General features: G+C 46.3%; 1 protein-coding gene across 12 annotated transcripts in view; it reads right to left on the bottom strand.

Annotated features, from left to right (window-relative positions):
• The window catches only part of tanc2b (tetratricopeptide repeat, ankyrin repeat and coiled-coil containing 2b), a 134,127-nt gene that overhangs the window by 29,215 nt on the left and 91,211 nt on the right, over positions 1-13,701 (bottom strand). For 11 of the 12 annotated variants that reach the window (XM_076759429.1, XM_076759430.1, XM_076759431.1 and 8 more), the window contains 4 exons: positions 12,794-12,942; positions 8,369-8,552; positions 6,504-6,752; positions 990-1,121 (listed from right to left, as the gene is read on the bottom strand). In XM_076759429.1, the coding sequence (XP_076615544.1) occupies positions 990-1,121; positions 6,504-6,752; positions 8,369-8,552; positions 12,794-12,942 (714 nt within the window). Of the gene's footprint in view, positions 1-989; positions 1,122-6,503; positions 6,753-8,368; positions 8,553-12,793; positions 12,943-13,212; positions 13,413-13,701 lie in introns of those variants that run through there. The other variant, XM_076759441.1, reaches the window with a different exon arrangement.

Raw genomic sequence — 13,701 nt, 5'->3', positions numbered from 1 at the left:
CTGAGACAAATCTTAGCTTAGTGGTGACACAACCGGACAAAACGCTCTTTGTGCACTCTCCAAGTCTCTCCCACTCCTCTGTTTCACACCTAAAAACATGCACAAGAACACAACAGCTGACAACAGCAGCATCACTGGCCTCACACAGGAGCAGAGCTATACATACACGCAGACATTTGCATCTGAGACGCACTGAAAGCAACATCAAGCGTCGTCGACTTTCTTTTGACTTGTAAAAATATCTCGCTCATCACGCAGCTTTGCTTTGCGACGCTCAGCTGCTGTGAGTTGTGTTGTTTGTGGGTGAAAAACAGAACAGTGTCCTACTGTTTGCTTCTGCACTGTGTCTGATGAGGAGCAACTGGCTAATCGCAGCCCAGCCTGAAATGAAACAGCGTTTTCAAGTCGAATGAAAGCGAATGCTTTCACTTGTGGTTTGTGCAGCTTTCCACGTAGGTCCTGCTGTTCTCATGTCCGCATGTACGTTTACCAGTGCAGCATCTCATGCGACAAACGGCTTTTTGCTTGCGGCGTTTTGCTGCAGCTCGTCATGGTGAGCCATGGATAAACTGGAATTCACAGGCTTAAAATGATGACCGTGCAATCGCAATATCCCCAGTCTGAGTTCAGCCGTGGGTTTGCTGTATGTAATCCCCCATTTCTCCCTCTTCTCTCGTTTCCTGTCAGCTCTCAACTGCCCACTGATGAATCAATGTGCAAATCTAGCCTATTTTCAACTACCTCTTCCACGTAGATATTTTTGGGGGGCATTTTAGTCTCTGCTGACAATGAAAACAGGGAGCAGGATGACAGACGGAGATCCTATCTTCAAGCTGCATATATATTTTCCAAACAAGAGAACCAGCTTTCAGTGCACATGAGGGTGAGTTCTGTGTGTGTGTGTGTGTGTCCGTGTGTGTGTGTGTGTGTGTGTGTGTGTGTGTGTGTGTGTGTGTGTGTGTGCTCTCTGTAACTGCCTTGCTGCTCACCTCTCAGGTCCTGCCCGGAGCGACCCGGCCCGCAGGTGGTGCTCTGTCTGGGCATGCGCAGCGAGGTGCGTAATGGAGTGTGTCTCTGCTCATCCAGGTATGCCAGGTCCTCCAGGTGGGCTGAACTGGTAGCTGTTGTGGTGTGTTCGCGAGTGTGTGACAGAGAGGAAGACAGAGAGGAAAAGAGCAGGATATTTCAGAGAAAGAAAAAAATACTAAAACCCTTAATATATCCACAAAAATATACAGAAAACCCATAATACACACACACACACACACACACACACAAGAAGGCGACACTGTTTCATGCCACTGTCCGGAGGCAGTTGTCAGGCTCCCGCTCTCATACTTGCTAACTCCTACAGGAAAGGCAAGCCAGCCCTACGTGGTTCTGTCCTAAAACTCCCTCCTCTCAGTGTCTGTCACGCGGCACGGAGGCAGATGCCATCCGGCCCCTCTCAGGATTAATTAGCTCAGCAGACAAATGTCTTATTCATGGAGTGAGCGCCGTCTGACGCTGGCTGCTGATTGTTCACACCACGCTGTGTCTTCAGGGCCAACGCTCGGAACCACTGAATGTTAAATGAGATTAGACGCCGCCAGCGTGAATAAGCGACGGACTCGATTCTTCGTCACACCTGAATCCCATGGTTCAGCGAGAGGTGAGGGACTTGAAAGACTCTGCACAGTGAAATCCAGGAGAGATGAAGGGACTGAACCATCCAGGAGTTGGCGGGCGGGGATCATTCAGTTTGTCCCTTTAAAATGAGACAAGTGCACCGACAGGAAATTTGGTTAGAATAAACTCCACTAATGCAGAGATAATGGAAACGCTAAGGAGGTGATGATGGAGGACAGAGACACTAAATTTATCACTGACTGCTAGTTTGGGACTCTGCAAAGAGAGAGTGACAATTTTCTGGGAACATTTAAAGTGTGTATTTCCAGTTTATTTCAGCTTTGGTATGAGTTTACATCAATTATGAAAAAACTGAGATCTGAGCTCTGTCTAAGTCCGATGGGGAAAGAAATATCAGCTGTCAAGTGACCGGACAGGTTATAAGCTCCTACTTCATTTGGAGGGAAAACAGAAAACGAGTGCACCTGAAATGTCATTAATTATTCCTGATCGCACCGGAAACCAGGAAGTCAGTCGGTGTGTAAACTGTGATGGGTGTTTACAGCTTGGGTCTTAATTCAAACTTTCCTTTTGTTTCTCCAAAATGACTGTGGCTAACACAGATTTTCCTTTAAAACCGTCCGATCGTTGAGCTGCTTGTGTTTCTCGCTCCTCAGACTGTCAGCAAGTTCCCAGATATCAGAATATTAACTTGGTGAGTACAAGGTTATCATGACCGCCAGAGCGACAAAAATAAGATCCGAGTTGTAATAAGCCGGATTTGTCCTTATCAGAGCTGGGAATCCTTTTTCTCTGACACTATACCTGAAACACTCCGAGGTCCTGAGATCCCAAGTCAAATTCAATGGGAAAGGTGTGACCGGCAACGCATGTTTCTCCTCAGTGAAGAATGTCTCTCCTTCTCCAGTCACTCCAAAAACTAAGGCTCAGTAATCCCTCCAAGTGCACACTCTGAGCACACCGCCTATCGCCAGCACCTCAGCGCTGATCGTGCCTTGCGAGTGGTTTCTGTGCCGCTGGAGTTAAGCTCAGTGAAGGACCGAGCATGTGTATGGCGGTGCGTGTTGCTGACTGCCTGACTCACTCCAGTCATAGACCCAAAAATGAGCCACATGGGTTTCCCAAAATGGAGGGAAAATGGCAGCTGAGAATGCTGGAGGCTTGGCCCTGATGGGAATGGGGGTGCTGGTCATCCAACTGGGCTAAAAGCGGAGACAGTGGAGGCATTAATCTGCTGCTAAAGCAAGGAAGAATGACTCAGGGCTACCAGGCTGAAAAGACTCTTTTTTTTCTCTCTCTCTCTTTCAACTGTGTTTGAATGTGAGGACTCAAATCTGTGTGCTCATCATCTCTATCTGCAATGCAGCAGGCTGCTGGGGATCACATTCACAGTTCCTGAGCCAGTGCGCTAAGACTGCACGCACAGCGAGAAGAAACACAGAGGAAAGAAAAGCGGTATGGAAGAGGGAGCGCGAGAAAAAGAAAGTGAGGAAAAGTGCGACCGTGCAGCAGAGAGCGCCGCCGCTTTGGGCACTGACAGCCACATCAGAGGCTTTCTGTTTTAAAGACTGGCTGATAGCACACACACGCACGCACGCACGCACACACACACACGCGCGCTCAAAGACCAGCCGGGCTGCCGTCCAGAGCCGGTCGCAGTATCAGCCGGGGAGCCGACTCTGGTGCTCTAAACGCCTCGCCGTTCTCCTCTCATCTCCGCGAGAGATGGCTGGAGACGATAAATAATGGAGGTCCTGCTATTTAAACAATAATATTTCCGGGTATTACACAGACTATATAAACAGAGGTGGGATCGCGGACAAAAGGGAAATCAGGATAAAATGGAAATCAATGGCACTTGTCCGCCTCCAAAATTGAAAAATGTTATCTCAGGTGAGCTGTTATCTTAATTTAGTGAATTTATAGACTACAGAGCGAGTTCACTGAATCTCTGGATGTCGTTTATACCCCTTTAGTCTTATAGGCAGTTATATAAGCTGGTGCATATGGATCCTAAGCAGGGGTCACCTCACCTAACTAAAAAAAAAGAACAATTTCCTCTTGTGGTATGAAGGTACAAAAAATCTTACAGGTTGTTTGCTGAGGTTTTGTGATATCGGTGTCTGAGATTTTTCCTGTTGCTCCATGACAAACTGGCTTGATTTTCATTTCAGCTCTGTTAGCTGCTTTACTGGCTCTTAAACCAGTGGAGGTCTGAAACAGGAGCTCTACTCAGCCACTGCAAACAGCTGTAAAATGTAAGTAATGTACATGTATATAACATAATTACAGCAGGCGTACAGATCGTGTCATGTGGCTCTGGGGGACTTTTGTAAAGTTAGATAAAATCAAGGTTATCCGGCTGGTAAATTGGACTTGTGTCATAAATATGACTGGAAACTCCTTTCCTGAAATATCTGATATTCAAGACTTGCTGCTTCATAATACAGACGTACATTCATCCTGAAAACCAAACATGGATGTCAGCTAACGGCCGTCCTTCAAAGCAATTAAACCAAAACTCTGTTAATATAGTTCAGTCACGTGCAGTCACTATTGATCCTGGTCTTATTTTCTAGTGTTTTTTGGACGCTTTTCCTTTAAAGTCCAGTGATTCTGTCCATCTGTCTGTCCCCCGAGCTGCCATGTGACGCCACGCTCTCCCCCGACCCTCCAACACGTGGACAGTACAGAATAAGAAAGGTTGCTTCAAGCGTCTGAGAGGAGCAGCAGGTGGTCGAGGGCGTGCGTCGCGTCTTCAAGCTTAAACGGGGTGTTCGGTCGCTCGGGCAGGGAGGGACTGACGAGAGTTGCATTATGGGAGATGTAGGCTGTAGCGTTTTCCACACATTGTTTCTTGTCCTTACTTAACGTTCTCCCCTGAATTAAAAAAATATTCCTGACGTGCAGTAAAAGACTCATTTTTAAATTCCGACCAACTCTGCTCCTCTCGAGTGAGGAGTATTAGCACCATGAAGGGAGAGAGAAAATTTAATACTCGGTCTTGGTTACTCCTTCCTCCATATCCATCCTAAGCTCTACCAACGCGCTGCCTTCATTAGGTAATAAAGTAGCCCCCTCCCTCCTCGTTTCCTCCCCAGTCGCCTCCTGCTCTCGCTCCATATCGCTCTCCCTCGCTCTCCACACATCAAAGCGAGTCTCTCTGTCACTCTGGGGGATAGAAATGGTTAATGCCTGGGGCTTTGATGTTCCACTGCTGTGTGAGCCCAGCCAATCCTCAGCCTGTGCTTGCCTCCCATCCCTACATCATCTAATAATTCTTTGTGGAGGAGAGGGAGAGAGAGATTACGAAACTCTTCTCTCGCTCCTCTTCCTCATGCATCCATCTCCCTCTCCTCCGTACAGAATTCCTGTTCCTGACAAACACAAATGCCTCCAGAAGCACCGTTCCACCGCTGCCTCCCTCTCTCTTTATTGTATTTGTTGCATCAGCTGCAGCTTATAGTATGTCTTTAAAGCCGTCTCCGGCTCACTCGGTCTCCTTTGAAGGTCTGGGTATTGAGGGGCGGAGACGAGATCCAGGGTGAGTCTCTAAACCCGGCAGAGTCGCTGCGCTGCCAGACAGCGGTGTCAAACAGCAGAACATGACCAGCATAAAGAGAGGGTCATAGCTGCAGCGACGCGCCTTGTCGGGCATATTACAGAGTTTAGTGAAATACATATGCGAGCCTGCAGTGCGAACACACACACTTTTTCCAGTGGGAGTAAGAGAAGTGCATAATAGAGCTCATCGTCTGCAACAGCCTCTCTGATGATGAGAACAATAACACAATCAGGCCCATTAGGACTGTCTCAGTGTTATGAAACTGACATTTTTCCTGATATATTTACTGTTACTTTTGGGAGCCTTTCCGAGGCGGCTGTGGCCTACAATGAGAAACACACATCAATGAGACCTCTGTCAGCAACACAAATGCCAGTTTTCCTATGTGATATTCTTCCAGCCGCAGTATGTTCTTCTTCTGCCGCTGAAGCTGTTTTTTCTGTCTTTCCCAGACTGTATTATTCTGCTCTGTGGTTTCAATCCACACCAGAGGGCTGTGAGAGTTTAACAAAATACCACTGCGGATTTGCAGCTACCCCAAATGTCAACATAACCCCATGAAATGTGAAAACAAGAGATGTTTCCTCCCTGGATAATCAAAAAATGCTGTAAGATTATGACAAATTGAATCAAATCAAACCACAATTTAGCTCCTCCCAAGACCAGGCTCAGATTTGAGGAAGTTTAGCCTGATTTATCCCAGATTTGTGGGAGAAATGTGGTCTGGAGCTTTGGGGGTTTTTCTTCACTGAATATCTGGTAAAATGAGCAGTTTATAAATTAACTGAACGGCTGGCTGACTTCCCAATAATTTACAAAAATATGTGATATTTATGGGTGAAATCTGAATGATTATATCACTGCTAATAGCCGGTGAGAGGCACTGGAAGAAGGATTTTTAAACTAAGGTCCACATCAGGCTTTTTTTTGGCACCTCACACAGATGAGGCTGGACTTGCTCCTCCAAAATGTGAAGATACTCCTCTACTCCTTTCAACTTCATTGATAGGTTTGTGGGCATAGAAACGGACGTCAAAGCAGTCAGAGGGAAAGATCACAGTTCATCTAGGAAGAAGACAAGCAAGGAAAGGAAGCTCGAAAGGAACGAGGAGGGAGCTCTAAACGAGTCAGAAATAAGGCGTAACATGACTCAGAACCAGCAGTGAAATCCAATTTGGCCACAAACAGCACTGCACCTTGCTAGAATTTGCACACTGCATGCCTGTGCACCTGTAAACAACCTTATTTCTGGCTCTCCACACAAACTGCTGCCTTCACAGGAGAGGGAGGGAGAGAGGAGGGGACTCACCAGCCACAGAGTTAGGGCGGGGCATGAGGTACAGAGGGATGGAGTGGGCGGAGTGGGAGGACATGCTCTCCAGGTTGCGCTCAGGGATTTTGTTGAGGCTGTAGGTGGAGGCGGTCATGTTTTCATCCACCCTGTACAGGAACGAGTCCATGCCTGATTTCTGGGACTGCCACAGCTTCAGGTTTCCCCGGGAGCCCTCGCCGTATTTGCCGCCTCGCTCCATGTTCTCGGAATAGCTGGTCAGTGTGGCTGAAACAGAACAGAACAACATCACCTCATCGCAAACGTGCGTCATACCTTTAGGCCAGTTTCTCCACGGGCTTGGTTTGAGGTTGAGCGTCCTCCCTTCACTTTTACTCCACGTACTGTTGCTCTGAACTGATCTGCAGTAGGCTGACAAAATGCTTTGCTCATCAACCTGCAGGTGTTCACCATTGTTGCCAGGAAACAATGCTGGCACCAGCTTTGACACAAACACTTCACATCAGTGAGCATTTTATCTCCGCTGCTTTCCTGCTAAAATGCAAGAATGCCACAGTTGATGTCCACCTGACACGTGCACCTGAATCTTCCTCCAGCGGGAGCACAGACAGACAGTTTGACTGAAATCTGACCGCAGTGTTTGACTCAGATCATCTCATTTTAATTGGTTTCTGGTCACTGGAACAAAGCTCTGACTGACTGTTGTAACTACCTGTCTGAGCAGGAAAGACTGACTGCTTCTGCACCGTCTGCACCTTTTCTTTTTTTTTTTTTAATTGCATGTTTTACAGACATGCTTTTATTTGGTTTCTAACTTTATTGCTTTTTACTACTTGAACTCTACCTTTATTGATTAAGATTTTCAAAAGACAAATTCACATTTGTTCAAAGAAAAGCCCACACAGAAAAGCTTTCTTGGAGCGGTTTCAGTGTGACAGCCATGGTTCCATGCAAAAACGTACACTGAGGTCAAATCAATTTGTAAGATAAATTAAGTGAGTTTTCACCAAACTTTGTGGGACTATTCCCCTGCTGCAGCTCAGCAAGGAAACACAAAGGGGGATTATCACACTAACAAGACTGGAACTTTGGAGCATACCCATTTGATTTGCATATTAACTGCAGCTGAACTTCAGATTGTATTTTTAAACAGACTGACAACTGGAGTTTCTGGCCCGCGTCACATTAAATTGATGTATCTGAGACGAATTTGGACATGAGGAATAACCAAAGCGACTAAACACTATTTCAACAAACGACGTCAGAGCTGCGGAAAATGTGTGAACGTATCCGTGAGTGCAGGGCTCCAAGTACGTAAATTTAGATGATGATGATGAATATAATTAAAATGTTATATAACCAAACCTACAAAGACAGCTGCAGCATATAAGAGCACACTAAGAATCAAGCTAACCATACCACTGTGACATCCTGTCTGTTCTCTACACGGATTCATCTACATTTTTCTTAATGTCAACAAATCCCATGAAAAGAATAAACCAAAATTTTCCCCACAAAGAAGTTCCGTCCGTGCAGCCGCAGACTCCATTGTTGTCTACATCTTTGCACTGGGTGACATGTTCTTCATTTGGCGCTGTAGTTTATTTTGAGACAATCCCACATGAACCGTTCTGCAGCTGTAAATACACATCAGCTCACCAAATGCACTATTTACTCGTGTTTAAATAATGCTTGCTAAAAAGTAAAGTACCCAGAAATCACTAAGCTTTTTAAATGAACAGAACTATATATTTTTGATGCGTTTTAAGCCTTTTAGAGGCCACAGACAGAGCAGGGAGGAGGGAACGTTGACTATGAGAAGCATATTGAATAACGTCAGCGCTGTCCTTTGAGGACTTTCACATTTCTGTGTGGCCTCTCACCGATAATCCCGCTGTCCCTGCTCTCCAGGGTTGAGGTGGGACTGGTGACGGAACCGTAGGCACAGTCCTTGTTGCCGGCCTGGCCAGGCATGGCAGGGGGGAGGGTGGAGCAGGGGCTGCCTGCAGGGGGTGAGGCAGTACTGCTGGTCAGGGTGGAGCACGGGCTGATCCTCTGGTTCTGGCCCTGGGACACACACACACACACACACACACACACACACACACACACACACACACACACAGTTTTAAAAGCTTTGTTTGGTTCCAGCAGCTCAATTAGTACACACTGGTATGAATGGCAAAGCACAGCGTTTGGATTTTTGTATCTGAGTCACATCGAGAGGAAAATGTCACTTCAATATTGTCATTTTCAAAAGCTCAACCCCCCCGCTGGCTCCATGTAGTCAGTCCTTCAAAGGATCGGACATCCACACAAAAACATATCGTTAATAACTAATCATTCGTAGCATTTTCCTAAAATATAGGTTTGAAAGAGCGTCTCCAATTGGACGGTGCTACACAGCTTAAGGAAAGTACACATTCACAGTATACTTCCACACACGAACACGCTCAACAAGCAGTATTCTCTCCACTAATGTGTGTAAAACCTGAAAATAGCACCTGTAACACTCAGTCACTTTACAAATGCAGATGATTTGGAGAGATTTTATACATATCAGCGATGTGAGCCAGAACATCTAAAGGCAGGAAGCCAGTCATTTCCCCTTTTTAGATTGTGCAGTCCCATGGCACATGAGTGCTTGCATAATGCAGTTCCTCCTAAAGATGTGTTGTAAAACTTGTGTGACAAGTTTTTCACTGAGTTTTCAGACAAATATAACTTTAAATGGGTGTTATAATCTGCATGGAGATGATAAAAAAACCTATGTTTTGTTGAAACTGATTCGTCAGGAGGAGAACATAGCATCTTAGCCTCACTGACAGGCCTCTTTTCATGCACATTTTCCTCTTGATTGCCACACATACACACTCTGAATACATATTCTTTCCAGTCGCTGCATTGTTTTGGCACCCTGCCGTGACCCTCTTCTTCATCGGCTCAGGTTAGGAGACAAGAGACCACAGGGGACAAAATAAAAACACTCTGCTGCGTCTCATCTGCTGCTGCACACCCCCACAATGCACTCTCACACGAACACACAGGCACATACATAGAAAAGGGACATGCATGCAGCATCTGTGGCTATGCAGAGGCGCAAGAAAAGGAGGGATGCTAAGTGAGTTAATGTGCAATCAGACACCGAACCACACAAACACATGGACGTCCCTCCTTTACGGTGCTGTGAGTGAGTTCAGGTCAACGCTGGGGTCAACGCAGAGAGCAGGAGGGGTGAAGTGGTGCTCGAGGATAAATCTAGACTAGTTTAATCTGCAGGAAGACGACAGAAGGGACACACTAAGCTAATACACACACCCACACACACGTACAGTTGGGGCTAGAGCTGCAATTATTTTTATTATTGATTAATCTGTCAATTATCCGCTGACGGCCTCCTGAGGCCGTGGCTCTGGAGATACGTCGGGATGCCAATTAATCGTAGGGTTGGTGGTTTGAACCTCTTGTCCACATCTCAAAGTGTCCTTTCAAGACCGCTGATCCCCAACTGCTCCCACTAGCCTAGACATCATGGCCCATTTGCTAATTAAACACAAAGTAGAGCTGAGGTGTGCAGGAGGGTCATTATTTGGTCATAAACCAAAGTACTGGACAAATTTAGATTTTGACCCAATGAAGGCGCTGGATGAAAAGTCAGAGGATCATCGGTGTTATTACAGTTCAACCTGAGGGGAACAGGAAGATCTCTACCACATTTCATGAAAATCCATCCAATAGTAGACATTTCACTAAAAACCACCAAATGTCAACCTCATGGGGGCGATGGAGGAGAAGTCAGAGGATCCCCAAAATCATCCAAATTCATCCACTGGGGACTGTGAGAATTTTATTCCAATCTATCCAACAGCTGTTGACAATCGTTTGCTGGTTAAATGATAATTGCTAACTGATTATCAAACTGCTGCTGATTAATTTTCTGTTAATTGAGTCAGAAGCTTTTGCAAATGAGCCCCAGACTCCCTTAAAAACACACAGTTTTGTGAGTTGTAAAGAGAAACTTACTAAACTTTGTTAAAACTCTGTCCACGACAAATTCTTTATCATTCGTCCCCTTTTAATGTATTACAATCAGATCCGATCACATTCTGATCAGGACACGTGACACCTTACATTCACATGTGTTCTTCCTTGTACAGGTAACGGGTCCAGACACAGATGCTTGTTTATGGTCAGATCGTTAGCCAACAGTTTGCAAGGCTGGGATGGCGATGCATGCACACATACCTTTAAATATTATGACACGCGTGGATATCAACAGGTTTTTGGAGATGTGCAAATATTGCGATGCTGACCTTTACAAGAAGGCGGTTGAACGAATGACTGTCAAGTCATTGTTAATGTCATTAGGTTAATTGCAGTATGCAGCGCTGCATGTAAACAGGACTATTAGTGGAATATCAATTTTCATTACCCGTGTGAAAAGCTCTTTTGGAATAAGGGCAAAAACTGAATATTTTGTGCCTGTAAACACAGTCGCTGTCCACTACAGCACGCGGCCTCTAGCCTCCGCTCAGTGCGTGTTTGTGCGACTGATTGAGACAAAGAATAACATTTTGTCAGGCACGCTTTCAGTCACCGCTGCCCTCTGCTCCTCGCCGTGGACGGGACCGCTTAACTGTCATGTTTACAGGAGCTTGACACCAACGCCAACAACAAACACACAGCGACACTGCAGCTCTGTCTGCTGGGCTAATGAACCTCGCCTTGTGCAGGTCTGACCTTAAACGTCGCACGAGGATCGGATTGAACTTGGAGCATTGCGTCTGTTCGGGGAGCCGGAGCACGAGAGTATGAAAGGCAATTAACTGCACGCTCTGCGACTTAAGGTCACCTTGCCCCGTCAGCTGGTGAGGTCTGGCAGCAGAGACACCAGCTATTGTTGGGATTTAACCATGTCAGATGGAGGAATGTAGGTAGGAGTTTCAGAGAAAAAAGCAAACCCGCACTGCATGCTCACTGATGACTCGCTTATGATGACAAATAGACTTTCAGCATTCTACAAATATCCAGATTACATGTGAGAATCTACTGTATTACTGTAATTTGTGCTCTCCATTGAAAGGCGGTAAATCCCAAGCAAATTAGAAAAATTACAACAAAAGCCCACTCTAATCTACTAATAGATGGTGTCTCGAGGCAATCCTTGTCATATTTGGTGGTTAATGAATCAAACAAACTGCAATCCGGAGAACAGTATTTGGGGCAAATATCTAAAATAATAAGTTTGTGCTGCGTGCACGATGCAGCGGGGTGCTAGTATGAGTCACGGCTCTAAAAAGAGCCGCTTGAATAAACCTCTCTCAATTTATACACCCCCACTGCTACAGCAGCGCTCACATCAAGCACAGGCAGTCCATCAGTCTAATCGCTTATCCACACTGCTTTAGCGCGAACCCGTACCTCAGCCCGCACTGAACGCTTCAGCAACAGGTTCGCCCCTTCTCCCCTCCCCGTTTCTCCTTCTCTCTCTCTCTCCACTGCAACTGTTTTCCTCCCTCGATTTGGAAAATTCATACCTGTCAAATCAGGTTTCGGTAGAGAAACCGGGGCATCTGCTGCAGAGCTTAGAGCAGGCCCGTTGCGCCGAGAGCTGTTTGTTGTACCACTGCCAAATTCACACACTGAAAGGTTACGGTGGGAGAAACATTAAGCCGGCCCTGCTGCATGTCAACTCAAGAAACTTGAGTTCAATAAGCAAAGTTTAAAGCACACTGGGAGAAAAATAATGAGAGTATTTGTTATATATAAATCTAATTAGACGGGCAGATATCTGATGCTTGATGTAGGGGCGCTGATAAAAATCTGAATCTGAAGCGCTGCGGTGTCTGAGGGCAAAGTCTTTTGATCTGGCTATCCTGTCTTCCAAAGATCTGTCATAACCAAGTGTAAACAAGGACATTACCAAGATAAATGTCAAAACAGATCAAATCAGACGACTGCGTGTTTGTTCAAGTTCAGAAACGCGATCTCCCACAATAGAAATGTGTCAAAATCACACACGAAATCAGACAATTAGATTAGGACAAACCGTAACAACAGCAGAAAGGGCGATAAAAATTTAACTAAAGCGAGGTTTCGGCACAACCCTTTATCCTTTAAGTCTCACAAAACCTCATACGTTTCCCGTAGACTGAGTCAAAGTGAGTGCATACATCTGGTGACATCATGGCTGTTGAATGTTGGCGCTGCAACTTCTTTTCAAAGCAATCCAGACAAAAATGAGCCTCTCAGTCACGTCCTCAAAGCAGACTGGGTTGTGTCTCCGGTTCATTAGTGAGACCCATTACCTGTCTCGCCTCGGGTTCCTCCATGCTGTACTGGGTGCCGGCCGGCCCCTCACTCACTTTGTCTCCCAGAAGGAAACCCAGGCGCGTCATCAATGTGTTGGCTGCCTCATCCACCGACGGAGGGGGGCCCAGCTCCTGGCTTGACTCCCCTGCAGAGGCAGAGACACGGGAGGAGGGAGGAGGTGGAGGCAGAGGAGAGAGAGAGAAAGAATGTGTGTCAGTGGTGGGCAGGAACAGAACAGCAGCTTGTTTTCACTAAAAAAACATCCTTTAAAGGCTTCATGTCAGCCACCTCTTTACCTAGAAACACCAAACGTACAGAGGATCTGATACACTTGCTTTGCATAAACCACTGCAGCAACAACAGAGCCGGATACAGGAGACAGCGCCTGAGCTGAGGACGATACCAAACAGCCTACCTGAGTTTTCCCATAGCTCAGAGCTGTGCATTACAGATGCATTCCACCACTGCCGGACGTCTTTGTTGAGGCGTCTTCTTACATAAACTCAAATTCCCTTCAGCCACAACTACGAGAATCCCTTCAAACTGTTTACAAAACCCCTTTCCACGCTGACTAGCAGAAGCCCTCCACGCTGACGGCAGCTCCTTCCGCACCACTCACCGCCACTGCAGCTCGTGTGACGTAATGAGATACGCCCTTCACCTGTGAGCGTGTGTGTGTGTGTGAGAGAGAGAGAGAGTAAGTGTGTGTGACTCTTTGAGACGGAGCGGGTGTGTATCCACAGCTCTATCCTGTTTACACAGACTCATAGCTCTAAAAGAGGGAAAAGAAAAGACCAGAGCGAGAGGGTGCGTGATGATCAGATGATCAAAAACCGCACACACACACACACACACACACAAACACACACTCGCAGAGCTGAGGGATTTCAGTTGCAACAAGACC

Source organism: Chaetodon auriga, chromosome 20, assembly GCF_051107435.1.
Source record: "Chaetodon auriga isolate fChaAug3 chromosome 20, fChaAug3.hap1, whole genome shotgun sequence".
Classification (NCBI taxonomy): domain Eukaryota; kingdom Metazoa; phylum Chordata; class Actinopteri; order Chaetodontiformes; family Chaetodontidae; genus Chaetodon; species Chaetodon auriga.
The sequence above is the reverse complement of the archived record's forward strand: the minus strand, read 5'-3'. Positions and strand labels throughout refer to the sequence as shown.